The sequence below is a fragment of the Heptranchias perlo genome, chromosome 16, assembly GCF_035084215.1.
Source record: "Heptranchias perlo isolate sHepPer1 chromosome 16, sHepPer1.hap1, whole genome shotgun sequence".
Taxonomy (NCBI): domain Eukaryota; kingdom Metazoa; phylum Chordata; class Chondrichthyes; order Hexanchiformes; family Hexanchidae; genus Heptranchias; species Heptranchias perlo.
This window is the reverse complement of record NC_090340.1, coordinates 16,647,321-16,660,430: the sequence shown is the minus strand read 5'-3', so window position 1 is coordinate 16,660,430 and position 13,110 is coordinate 16,647,321. Positions and strand designations below refer to the sequence as shown.

General features: G+C 46.9%; 1 protein-coding gene across 1 annotated transcript in view; it reads left to right on the top strand.

The window, feature by feature from the left end:
* Positions 1-13,110, top strand: part of LOC137333406 (cyclic nucleotide-gated channel beta-1-like) — a 128,502-nt gene that overhangs the window by 43,376 nt on the left and 72,016 nt on the right. Inside the window, exons 16-18 of the mRNA XM_067997557.1 lie at positions 2,098-2,260; positions 3,126-3,155; positions 9,643-9,684. Of these exons, the coding sequence (XP_067853658.1) occupies positions 2,098-2,260; positions 3,126-3,155; positions 9,643-9,684 (235 nt within the window). The remainder of the gene's footprint in view (positions 1-2,097; positions 2,261-3,125; positions 3,156-9,642; positions 9,685-13,110) is intronic.

Sequence of the window (13,110 nt, the reverse complement as noted above, 5' to 3'; positions counted from 1 at the left end):
GCACGATTCAGTCAAATATCATCCAAGGAAGGCAAGGTGACAAAGACATATAAATTGCCAGACTGTCTTGATCAAATGCAGAACATAAGCATTATAAGGATTATTGAAGAAGTTTTGTATCCTGTACATGCAAAGTTAGTGGACTGCCTGACCTTTTAAAGCAAAAGGGGTCTCTAAGGGAACTGTGCTGACCATATGATCAACTTGGGAGGCTCCTGATGTCTTTTCTTGAGGTTATGAAGTTGATAAATCCCTTCCGCTCCATCAAAGTCCTTCTCTGCATTACGAGGTTGGGATGTCGCTGAGACCCGTGGAACAGACTCTGATACCCCGAGAATGCTCAGCTTACTTTGAGCCCAGGATGTACCCTGTGTAATGGGTGATTTCTGCAATAGGTTGCTGTCCCCACACCTTTGGTTCTTGATAATGTTTTATTTTTAAAACTCCTTTAAAGAGGAACTGAGATTGAAGTTTGCAATGAGTGTAGATCCAGATCACCACACTATCTTATGAAAACATTGGGAGAGGAAATAAAGAAACTAGTTCTAAACTTGCAAATGGTTATGAAGTAGGAGTCAAGATAGGTTAGATTGTAAGAGGTTGACCTTCCCCCGGGAGATACTCCTACTCGTCCGCTATAACCTCGTCGCAAGAGCTGGGGAAAACCCTGCAAAAATGGCGTTTGTGCCGTTTTCCCGGGGTTTCTGCGGCTCTTTTGCTGAAGGTACGGCAAGCGAGCGGGCAAACACTTGTGGAAATTCACCCCCTGCTTGTTGGCATGCTATTCCAGCACAGAGGGACATCACAGCAGAGCTTGATCCCAACATCTACACACTTTCACCAGATTGTGATCAACATTTTTCCACACTAACCCAGGGGAGCTGAGGCTGTTACACCCAACACCCCCCTCCCCCTGCCACCCCACCTCTGCCAGATACAAGCTAACTCAGTGAAGAGCTCAGAAACTCCTTTTGTGTGTGGTTCCCAGTTTATAATTATATAGAAGGACTTTTACGTTGGGAATTGGAAAGGTCCACATGAGGAACAAGGAGCAAGAAATGCAATTATAAAATTTAAAAACCAGGTGCTACTTGGGAGATGAAGATGAATTGCTTCACTCTTGTGATCGCAACTGAAAAGCAATTCAATAGAGTCCCAACTCCTTTAATATAATCCTGGAGGATTAGGAGACCCTCTCAGGTACCAGGAAGAAGGAAAGTCTGAATACATGCCTTTAAGATGAGGTATCCTGGTCTGCTCCCTGTTAGTCCCCGTAATGTGATTTACATTACCCTGTATTGACTATCCCCCTCAGCACCCTGGAATTGTGTTCCCCCTATTAGTCCCTGTAATGTGGAACCTCTGTTAGTGCCTGTAATGTGGAACCTCTATTAGTGCCTGTAATGTGTAGCCCCTATTAGTGCCTGTAATGTGTAGCCCCTATTAGTGCCTGTAATGTGTGACCGGTATTAGTCCTTGTAATGTGTAGCCCCCATTAGTGCCTGTAATGTGTAGCCTCAATTAGTGCCTGTAATGTGTAGCCCCTATTAATCCCTGTAATGTTTAACCCCTATTAGTCCCTGTTATTTGTAGCCCCTGATGATCCCTGTAATATGTTTCCCCATTGGTCCCTGCAATGTGTAGCCCCTGTTAGTCTTTGTAATGTGTAACCCCTATCAGTGTCTGTAATATTCAAGCCTCAGAGAGTCCCTGTTACGTGTTCACACATTAGTCCCTGTAATGTACAGCCCCTGTCAGTGCCTGCAATGTGTTCACATATAAGTCCCTGTAATGTATAGCCCCTGTTAGTGCTGATAATGTGTAGCCTCAATTAGTGTCTATAATGTGCAGCGTGCTTTGGTGCCTGTAATGTGTAGACTCTGTTAGTCCCTGTGATGTGTATCTTCTATTAGTGCTTGTAATGTGAAGCCCCTGTTAGTGCCTGTAATGTGTAGCCTCTATTATTGCCTGTAATATGCAACCTCTATTAGTGCCTGTGATGTGTAGCCCCTATTAGTGCCTATAATGTGTAGCGTGTTTTGGTGCCTGTAATGTTCAAGTCTCTGAGAGTCGCTGTAATGAGATTTACATTTCCAGTTCCAGTTAGCGTTCCGAAGGAGATGGTGTTGGAAGATGTTGACTTCGACTGGGACAAAGATGATCAATACCAAGATGCTGAAACACAAACAAGCGAGTGTGAAGCTGAGGCAGAGTTCAAAAAACGAGCCATAGTAACTGAAGTAACACGGGTGGAGCAGAGGTATTACATTCATCGAATCTACCTCTTCTTCCATTTGCGTGATTGTTCAATGCTAACCGTACAACAAAAAATGCGACCTGTTAAACATTGTAATGAACTGAAAGCAAGCATAGTGTTACAAAACACACACCACACCGAGACTTTGGACAGATACCATCAGAGGCAACCTTAGTTAGTGAGGGCTGGTGTTTCATTAAAAATACTTTTGATTCACAAGCCAAACTAAGGGGACCTCAAGAGCTGGTTAAAGGACCAGATTCTCTCCCTCAAGCCCCAAGACTCTTCATTGTTTAAATCATCAGTGATCAAGCCCATGACAAAAACGTAAGCGCTCTGGAGGCTCCCTGAGCTTATGGTCGATGCTGGTTCCCTGGGGACAAGTATAGGATACTGTGATGTGCTGGACGACAGTTCCAGTCTCCTTGGAATGTCCCATTCTGCCTGTGCTTGATGTGCAGACCTCTCCCTACTTGGGCAGGTGGAACATTGACTCTGTCCTCGTGTTCCTTGACCAGTTGCCAAATAAACCGATCCCTATTTGTATCCGTAGCGAGTGAGTGCCTTTTAGTACCTGAGCTGTAAAAACCTGCAATCGCACTCTGCAGCCATAACAATGGTGGAACGGGGCATTTAGATGCCCGGCCCCGCTACAGCGTCAGAGTGTGTAAGTGGGGTCAGGGTGTGCAATTGGTGCCAGAGCTCGGCTATGGTGTCAGGGTGTGTAAGTCGTGCCAGGCTCCACTAATGTGACTGCCTGGATGTAGTTACTGTTATGGCAGCTATCAATGGATTAAGACTGTTTCCTGTTTTTTCACCTGGTGATTGAGTTTTCTGTCCCATTGCTGCCTCTCTGTGGAAACCAAAGTGAGGAGGTACCGGAAAAGGATGAAGAAATGTAAGTAATTCACTGTGACTGCACAGAATACAGTGAGTGACAGCTGGGCATGGCCGACAGTGAGAATGTGCCCTGTGTTTGGCATTAAGACATATAACCAGTTACTCCAGATAATTCAAACTCACTGATAGAAATTGTTTTGTATGCAGATGACTATCAGGCAGCAAATGTTTCCTATGGGTGGTAGGCAGAGTCTGTTCAGCGCAGGTGCCAGGCACTGCGTGTGTGCCCTGTGCATGTGCAAGGCAGCAACTTGTATGTAAGTCAGGGACTCTGTGCAGACAGTGAGTCTGTGCTTTGCAGGAACCAGGCAGCCTGTCTCAGCCCTGTGCATGTGCCAGCCAGTGAGTCAGTGCAGGCAGTCATATGTCCTGCAGGTGCCACACACTGAGTCTGTGTCTCTGTGCATGTGCCAGGCAGTGTGTCTTTACCCCCTGTAGGTGCCAAGCAATGAGCTTGTGCCCTGTGCATGTGCCAGGAATTCAGACTGTGCCTTGCAGGTGCCAGGCAATGAATTTGTGCCTAGGCAATATCACTTGGCCCATGTGTGGGAGGCAATACCACTGTACCCATGTATGAGAGGCAATAACACTGTACCCATAGATGAGCGGCAATAACACTGTACCAATGTATGAGAGGCAATAACACTGTACCCATATATGAGAGGCAGTAACACTGTACCAATGTAGGAGAGGCAATAACACTGTACCCATATATGAGCGGCAATAACACTGTACCCATATATGAGAGGCAATAACACTGTACCCATAGATGAGCGGCAATAACACTGTACCAATGTATGAGAGGCAATAACACTGTACCCATATATGAGAGGCAGTAACACTGTACCAATGTAGGAGAGGCAATAACACTGTACCCATATATGAGCGGCAATAACACTGTACCCATATATGAGAGGCAATAACACTGTACCAATGTATGAGAGGCAATAACACTGTACCCATAGATGAGAGGCAATAACACTGTATTCATGTATGAGAGGCAATAACACTGTATTCATGTGTGGGAGTCAATAACACTGTACCCATGTATGAGAGGCAACAACACTGTACCCATGTATGAGAGGCAATAACACTGTACCCATATATGAGAGGCAATAACACTGTACCAATGTATGAGAGGCAATAACACTGTACCCATATATGAGAGGCAATAACACTGTACCCATATATGAGAGGCAATAACACTGTACCCATATATGAGAGGCAATAACACTGTACCAATGTATGAGAGGCAATAACACTGTACCCATATATGAGAGGCAATAACACTGTACCCATATATGAGAGGCAATAACACTGTACCCATGTATGAGAGGCAATAACACTCTACCCATGTATGAGAGGCAATAACACTGTACCCATATATGAGAGGCAATAACACTCTACCCATATATGAGAGGCAATAACACTGTACCAATGTATGAGAGGCAATAACACTGTACCCATGTGTGAGAGGCAATAACACTCTACCCATGTATGAGAGGCAATAACACTGTACCCATATATGAGAGGCAATAACACTGTACCCATATATGAGAGGCAATAACACTGTACCCATATATGAGAGGCAATAACACTGTACCAATGTATGAGAGGCAATAACACTCTACCAATATATGAGAGGCAATAACACTGTACCCATATATGGGTACGGTAGCATAGTGGTTATGTTACTGGGCTAGTAATCCAGAGGCCTGGACTAAAATCCAGAGTCATGAGTTCAAATCCTGCCACGGCAGCTGGCGAATTTAAATTCAATTAATTAATTAAAATTCAATTAATTAAATAAAAATCTGGAATTAAAATACTAGTATCAGTAATGAGGGCCATGAAACTACCGGATTGTCGTAAAAACCCATCTGGTTCACTAATGTCCTTTAGGGAAGAAAACCTGCCGTCCTTACCCGGTCTGGCCTATATGTGACTCCAGACCCACAGCAATGTGGTTGATTCTTAATTGCCCTCTGAAATGGCCTAGCAAGTCACTCAGTTGTAAAATCTTGCTACAAAAAAGTCATGATAAGAATAAAACCGGAATGGACCACAAGGCACCGGACACGACAACGGCAAAACACCAAGCCCAGTTGACCCTGCAAGGTCCTCCTTACTAACATCTGGGGACTTGTGCCAAAACTGGGAGAGCTGTCCCACAGACGAGTCAAGCAACAGCCTGACATAGCCATACTCACAGAATCATATCTTTCAGCCAACGTCCCAGACTCTTCCATCACCATCCCTGGGTATGTCCTGTCCCACCGGCAGGACGGACCCACCAAAGGTGGCGGTACAGTGATATGCAGTCAGGAGGGAGAGGCCCTGGGAGTCCTCAACATTGACTCTGGACCCCATGAAATCTCATGGCATCAGGTCAAACATGGGCAAGGAAACCTCCTGCTGATTACCACCTACCGTCCTCCCTCAGCTGATGAATCAGTCCTCCTCCATGTTGAGCACCACTTGGAGGAAGCACTGAGGGCAGCAAGGGCACAAAATGTACTCTGGGTGGGGGACTTCAATGTCCATCACCAAGAGTGGCTCGGTAGCACCACTACTGACCGAGCTGGCCGAGTCCTGAAGGACACAGCTGCTAGACTGGGCCTGCGGCAGGTGGTGAGCGAACGAACACGAGGGAAAAACTTACTTGACCTCGTCCTCACCAATCTACCTGTCGCAGATGCATCTGTCCATGACAGTATTGGTAGGAGTGACCACCGCACAGTCCTCGTGGAGATGAAGTCCCATCTTTGCACTGAGGACACCATCCAACGTGTTGTGTGGCACGACCACCGTGCTAAATGGGATAGATTCAGAACAGATCTAGCAGCTCAAAACTGGGCATCCATGAGGCGCTGTGGGCTATCAGCAGCAGCAGAATTGTATTCCAGCACAAATCTGTAACCTCATGGCCCGGCATATTCCTCACTCTACCATTACCAACAAGCCAGGGGATCAACCCAGTTCAATGAGGAGTGTAGAAGAGCATGCCAGGAGCAGCACCAGGCGTACCTAAAAATGAGGTGCCAACCTGGTGAAGCTACAACTCAGGACTACATGCATGCTAAACAGCGGAAGCAACATGCTATAGACAGAGCTAAGCGATTCCACAACCAACGGATCAGATCAAAGCTCTGCAGTCCTGCCACATCCAGTCGTGAATGGTGGTGGACAATTAAACAACTAACGGGAGGAGGAGGCTCTGCAAACATCCCCATTCTCAATGATGGCGGAGTCCAGCACATGAGTGCAAAAGACAAGGCTGAAGCGTTCGCAACCATCTTCAGCCAGAAGTGCCGAGTGGATGATCCATCTCAGCCTCCTCCCGATATCCCCACCATCACGGAAGCCAGTCTTCGGCCAATTCGATTCACTCCACGTGATATCAAGAAACGGCTGAGTGCACTGGATACAGCAAAGGCTATGGGCCCCAACAACATCCCAGCTGTAGTGCTGAAGACTTGTGCTCCAGAACTAGCTGCGCCTCTAGCCAAGCTGTTCCAGTACAGCTACAACACTGGCATCTACCCGACAATGTGGAAAATTGCCCAGGTATGTCCTGTCCACAAAAAGCAGGACAAATCCAATCCGGCCAATTACCGCCCCATCAGTCTACTCTCAATCATCAGCAAAGTGATGGAAGGTGTCATCGACAGTGCTATCAAGCGGCACTTACCAATAACCTGCTCACCGATGCTCAGTTTGGGTTCCGCCAGGACCACTCGGCTCCAGACCTCATTACAGCCTTGGTCCAAACATGGACAAAAGAGCTGAATTCCAGAGGTGAGGTGAGAGTGACTGCCCTTGACATCAAGGCAGCATTTGACCGAGTGTGGCACCAAGGAGCCTTAGTAAAATTGAAGTCAATGGGAATCAGGGGGAAAACTCTCCAGTGGCTGGAGTCATACCTAGCACAAAGGAAGATGGTAGTGGTTGTTGGAGGCCAATCATCTCAGCCCCAGGGCATTGCTGCAGGAGTTCCTCAGGGCAGTGTCCTAGGCCCAACCATCTTCAGCTGCTTCATCAATGACCTTCCCTCCGTCATAAGGTCAGAAATGGGGATGTTCGCTGATGACTGCACACTGTTCAGTTCCATTCGCAACCCCTCAGATAATGAAGCAGTCCGAGCCCGCATGCAGCAAGATCTGGACAACATCCAGGCTTGGGCTCATAAGTGGCAAGTAACATTCGCGCCAGATAAGTGCCAGGCAATGACCATCTCCAACAAGAGAGAGTCTAACCACCTCCCCTTGACATTCAACAGCATTACCATCGCCGAATCCCCCACCATCAACATCCTGGGGGTCACCATTGACCAGAAACTGAACTGGACCAGCCATATAAATACTGTGGCTACGAGAGCAGGTCAGAGGCTGGGTATTCTGCGGCGAGTGACTCACCTCCTGACTCCCCAAAGCCTTTCCACCATCTACAAGGCACAAGTCAGGAGTGTGATGGAATACTCTCCACTTGCCTGGATGAGTGCAGCTCCAACAACACTCAAGAAGCTCGACACCATCCAGGACAAAGCAGCCCGCTTGATTGGCACCCCACCCACCACCCTAAACATTCACTCCCTTCACCACCGGCGCACAGTGGCTGCAGTGTGCACCATCCACAGGATGCACTGCAGCAACTCGCCAAGGCTTCTTCGACAGCACCTCCCAAACCCGCGACCTCTACCACCTAGAAGGACAAGAGCAGCAGGCGCATGGGAACAACACCACCTGCATGTTCCCCTCCAAGTCACACACCATCCCGACTTGGAAATATATCGCTGTTCCTTCATTGTTGCTGGGTCAAAATCCTGGAACTCCCTAACAGCACTGTGGGAGAACCGTCACCACACGGACTGCAGCGGTTCAAGAAGGCGGCTCACCACCACCTTCTCAAGGGCAACTAGGGATGGGCAATAAATGCTGGCCTCGCCAGCGACACCCACATCCCGTGAACGAATAAAAAAATATATATATATGAGAGGCAATAAAACTGTACCAATGTATGAGAGGCAACAACACTCTACCCATGTATGAGAGGCAATAACACTGTACCCATATATGAGAGGCAATAACACTGTACCAATGTAGGGGAGGCAACAACACTGTACCCATAGATGAGAGGCAATAACACTATATTCATGTACGAGAGGCAATAACACTCTACCCATATATGAGAGGCAATAACACTGTACCCATGTATGAGAGGCAATAACACTGTACCCATATATGAGAGGCAATAACACTGTACCCATGTATGAGAGGCAATAACACTGTACCCATATATGAGAGGCAATAACACTGTACCCATAGATGAGAGGCAATAACACTGTATTCATGTATGAGAGGCAATAACACTGTACCCATGTATGAGAGGCAACAACACTGTACCCATATATGAGAGGCAATAACACTGTACCCATGTATGAGAGGCAATAACACTGTACCCATATATGAGAGGCAACAACACTGTACCCATATATGAGAGGCAATAACACTGTACCCATATATGAGAGGCAACAACACTGTACCCATATATGAGAGGCAATAACACTGTACCCATATATGAGAGGCAATAACACGGTATTCATGTATGAGAGGCAATAACACGGTATTCATGTATGAGAGGCAATAACACTGTACCCATGTATGAGAGGCAACAACACTCTACCCATATATGAGAGGCAATAACACGGTATTCATGTATGAGAGGCAATAACACTGTACCCATATATGAGAGGCAATAACACTGTACCCATATATGAGAGGCAATAACACTGTACCCATATATGAGAGGCAACAACACTCTACCCATGTATGAGAGGCAACAACACTCTACCCATATATGAGAGGCAATAACACTGTACCCATATATGAGAGGCAATAACACTGTACCCATGTATGAGAGGCAGTAACACTGTACCCATGTGGGAGGCAATAGAGCTCTATCCATTTTTGAGAGGCAATATTGCTGTACCCATGTATGAGAGGCAATAGCGCTGTACCCGTGCATGGCAGTAAGAAGTGCAGGCAATTGTGTGTGGCAGGCATTGCGATGCTACCCTTTCCCCGGCCTGGAGTCAGGCTGTGCCTTTGGTATGTCAACCAGTGTGACTGTACCTTCTGCATGGCTGGTGCTGAGATCATGGTCTGTATGTGAAAGGCACTGATCCAATGCCCTCTGCCTGCCAAGCAACAGAAGCTGCGTATGGTTAACAATCAGCTTAGTAATGAATTATGACTCTTCTCCCTGATCACCAGTACGGATTAAAACTCTACATCATATACACTTGAAGTCCAACCACTCGAGGAACTCTGGCGCCTGTGAAATAGGAGAGTGCGGAGCTTTATTTGCTGATTAAGCTGCGTTTTGAAAAACCTAAAACAGTGTTTATTCTCTGAACAATTGTATTATATTGTGGTGTGGAGATACTCATTCAATTCTCAGACTAATGTGACTTGTAATTCATACAGGCAGCTGTGGAGTATCACGGAGGATCAGGAGGTGGATACAGAGTAAGTGCATCTGATGTGGTGGCTGCACAGGGAGATGTCGAGTTTGGCAGCTTCCCCTTTACAGGCCAGTTGCACAGGAACCTAGGAGCAGGATTAGGCCATTCAGCCCCTCGAGCCTGTTGCATACAAACAGGAGTAGACCATTCAGCCCCTGGAGCCTGCTCCGCCATTCAGTCACATCGTGGCTGATCTGTACCTCAACTACATTTACCCACTTTTGCTCCATATCCCTTCATACCTTTACAGAACAACAAAATCTATCGATCTCAGACTTAAAAATTTCAATTGACCCCACAGCATCCACAGCCTTTTGGGAGGATGGAGTTCCAGATTTGTGTGAAAAAGTGCTTCCTGATTTCATTCACTGGCTAAATGAGGGTGTGGCTGGAATGACAATACAAAAGTAATTAGGTCCCCAAGTGAAGGCCCCAAATCTATTCTAGTTCAGTGTGATACAAGGTAAAGGCGGGGCACCTATCAATTTAAGAGTCAGTGTCGCAGTGTTGGCACTGAGCCTGGAAACTAACTGCTCCCTGACCAACACATTCACTAAATAGCCCTCATATAAAAACAGAAAATGCTGGAAATACTCAGCAAGTCAGGCGGCATCTGTGGAGAAAGAAACAGAGTTAACGTTTCAGGTCGATGACCCATCGTCAGAACTGGAAGAAGTTGAAGATTAAACAGTTTTTAAGCAAATACAGAGCCGGGGAAAGGGGAGGAGGAAGGGGAAGGGAGGAAAAAACAAAAGGGAAGGTCACTGATAGTGTGTCAGAGCTCGGCTGTGGTGTCAGGGTGTGTAAGTAGTGCCAGGCTCCACTAATGTGACTGCCTGGATGTAGTTACTATTATGGCAGCTATCAATGGATTAAGATTGTTTCCTGTTTTTTCACCTGGTGATTGAGTTTTCTGTCCCATTGCTGCCTCTCTGTGGAAACCAAAGTGAGGAGGTACTGGAAAAGGATGAAGAAAAGTAAGTAATTCACTGTGACTGCACAGAATACAGTGAGTGACAGCTGGGCATGGCTGAGAGTGAGAAGGTGCCCTGTGTTTGGCATTCTCAAACACAGAATTACTTGAGTGATTAAATAACAAAAGGGATGATGGTGCAAGACAAGGAGGGTGGTAATGGGACAAGTAAAGAAACAAAAGATGGGTCTAGAGGAGCTGTAAATGGCAACAGCAGAACCATTACCAGCACCTGCTGTCTGAAAAATGGGAGCAGTGGTTATAATCTGAAGTTATTGACATCAGTGATCCACAAACAGGACTGCCCAGGTAGACCCATCGTTTCAGCCTGTTCTTGCCCCATGGAACTTATTTCTTCCTATCTTGACTCTATTTTTTCTCCCCTTGACCAGTCTCTTCCACCTACATCCACGACTCTTCCGACACCCTCCGCCACTTTATCAGTTTCCAGTTCCTCGGTCCTAACCATCTCCTTTTCACCATAGACATCCTCTACACCCCCATCTCCCACCAGGACAGCCTGTGGGCCCTCCGCTTCTTCCTAGAATGGAGGCCCAACTAGTTCCCATCCACCACCACCCTCCTCCGCCTGGCTGAACTTGTTCTTACCTTGAACAACTTCTCCTTTGACTCCACTCACTTCCTCCAAATAAAATGTGTCACTGTGGGAACCCGTATGGGTCCCAGCTATGCCTGCCTTTTTGTGGGATACGTGGAACATTCTTTGTTCCAATCCTACTCAGGACCCCTCCCTCACTTCTTTTTCCAGTATATTGATGACTGTATCGGTGCTGTTTCCTGTTCTGAACTGGAAAATTTCATCATCTTTGCTTCCAATTTCCACCCTTCCCTCACCTTCACATGGTTCATCTCCAACTCTTCCCTTCCCGTCCTCGACCTCTCTATCTCCATTTCTGGGGTTAGGCTGTCAACCAATATCTATTATAAGCCCACCGACTCCCACAGCTACCTTGATTACACTTCCTCTCATCCCGCTTCCTGTAAGGACTCTATTCCAGTCTCTCAGTTTCTCTGTTTCCGTCACATCTGTTCCAACAATGCCACCTTCCACACCAGTACTTCCGATATGTCTTCCTTTTTCCTCAACCAAGGATTCCCCTCCACTGTAGTTGACAGGGCCCTTGACCATGTCCATCCCATTTCCCGCACTTCTGTCCTCACCTCTTCCCCTCCCTCCCAGAACCATGATAGGGTCCCCCTTGTCCTCATCTTCCGCCTCACCAGCCTCCACATTCAATGTATCATCCTCTGCCATAACCGCCACCTCCAGCATGATGTTACCACCAGACACATCTTCCCCTCCCCTTTCAGCATTCCGAGGGACCGTTCCCTCCGCGACACCCTGGTCCACTCTTCCATCACCCCCAATACTCGCTCTCCTCCCCACAGCACCTCCCCGTGCGAACGCAGGAGATGCAACACCTGCCCTTTCACCTCCTCCCTTCCCACCGTCCAGGGCCCCAAACACTCCTTCCAGGTGAAACAGTGATTTACTTGTACTTCTTTCAATTTAGTATACTGTATTTGCCGCTCACAATGCGGCCTCCTCTACACTCGGGAGACCAAACGCAGATTGGGTGATCGCTTTGCTGAACACCTCCGCTCAGTCTGCAAGCGTGACCCTGACCCGCCGGTCGCTTGCCATTTTAATTCCCCGTCCCACTCTTACACAGACCTCTCTCAGCCTCTTACACTGTTCCAATGAAGCTCAACGGAAGCTCGAGGAACAACACCTCATCTTTCGATTAGGCATTTTACAACATTCTGGACTCAATATTGACTTCAATAACTTCAGATCATAACCACTGCTCCCATTTTCTTGATCACCAGATGCTAGTAATGGTTCTGCTGTTGCCATTTACAGCTCCTCTAGACCCATCTCTTGTTTCTTTACTTGTCCCATTACCACCCTTCTTGTCTTGCACCATCATCACTTTTGTCACTTAATCACTCCTGCCCTCCATCCTATCAGAGACCTTCTCTTTTGTTCTTTCCTCCACCCCCTCCTTTCCCTGGCTCTGTATTTGCTTAAAAACTGTTTAATCTTCAACTTCTTCCAGTTCTGACGATGGGTCATCGACCTGAAACGTTAGCTCTGTTTCTTTCTCCACAGATGTTGCCTGACTTGCTGAGTATTTCCAGCATGTTTTGTTTTTATTTCAGATTTCCAGCATCCACGGTATTTTGCTTTTCACTAAATAGCCCTAACTGACTTGTGGAAATAAGGCTGGCAGTGACCGTTTGTGATATTAATGGGCAAATAGCGTTCCACTGCCCATGTCTTTAACAGAGGTGTTAACCCATTTATTTTAATGAAAGTGTTAAGCATCCGTCAGCAGATATTGCAGTCATTTCTGGCCTACAGTGTCTGTACGTGAGTGTGCTAATCGATGCATGTTTTTTTGTATACAGGTTGTGGCCCTGAAAGTTCGGGTG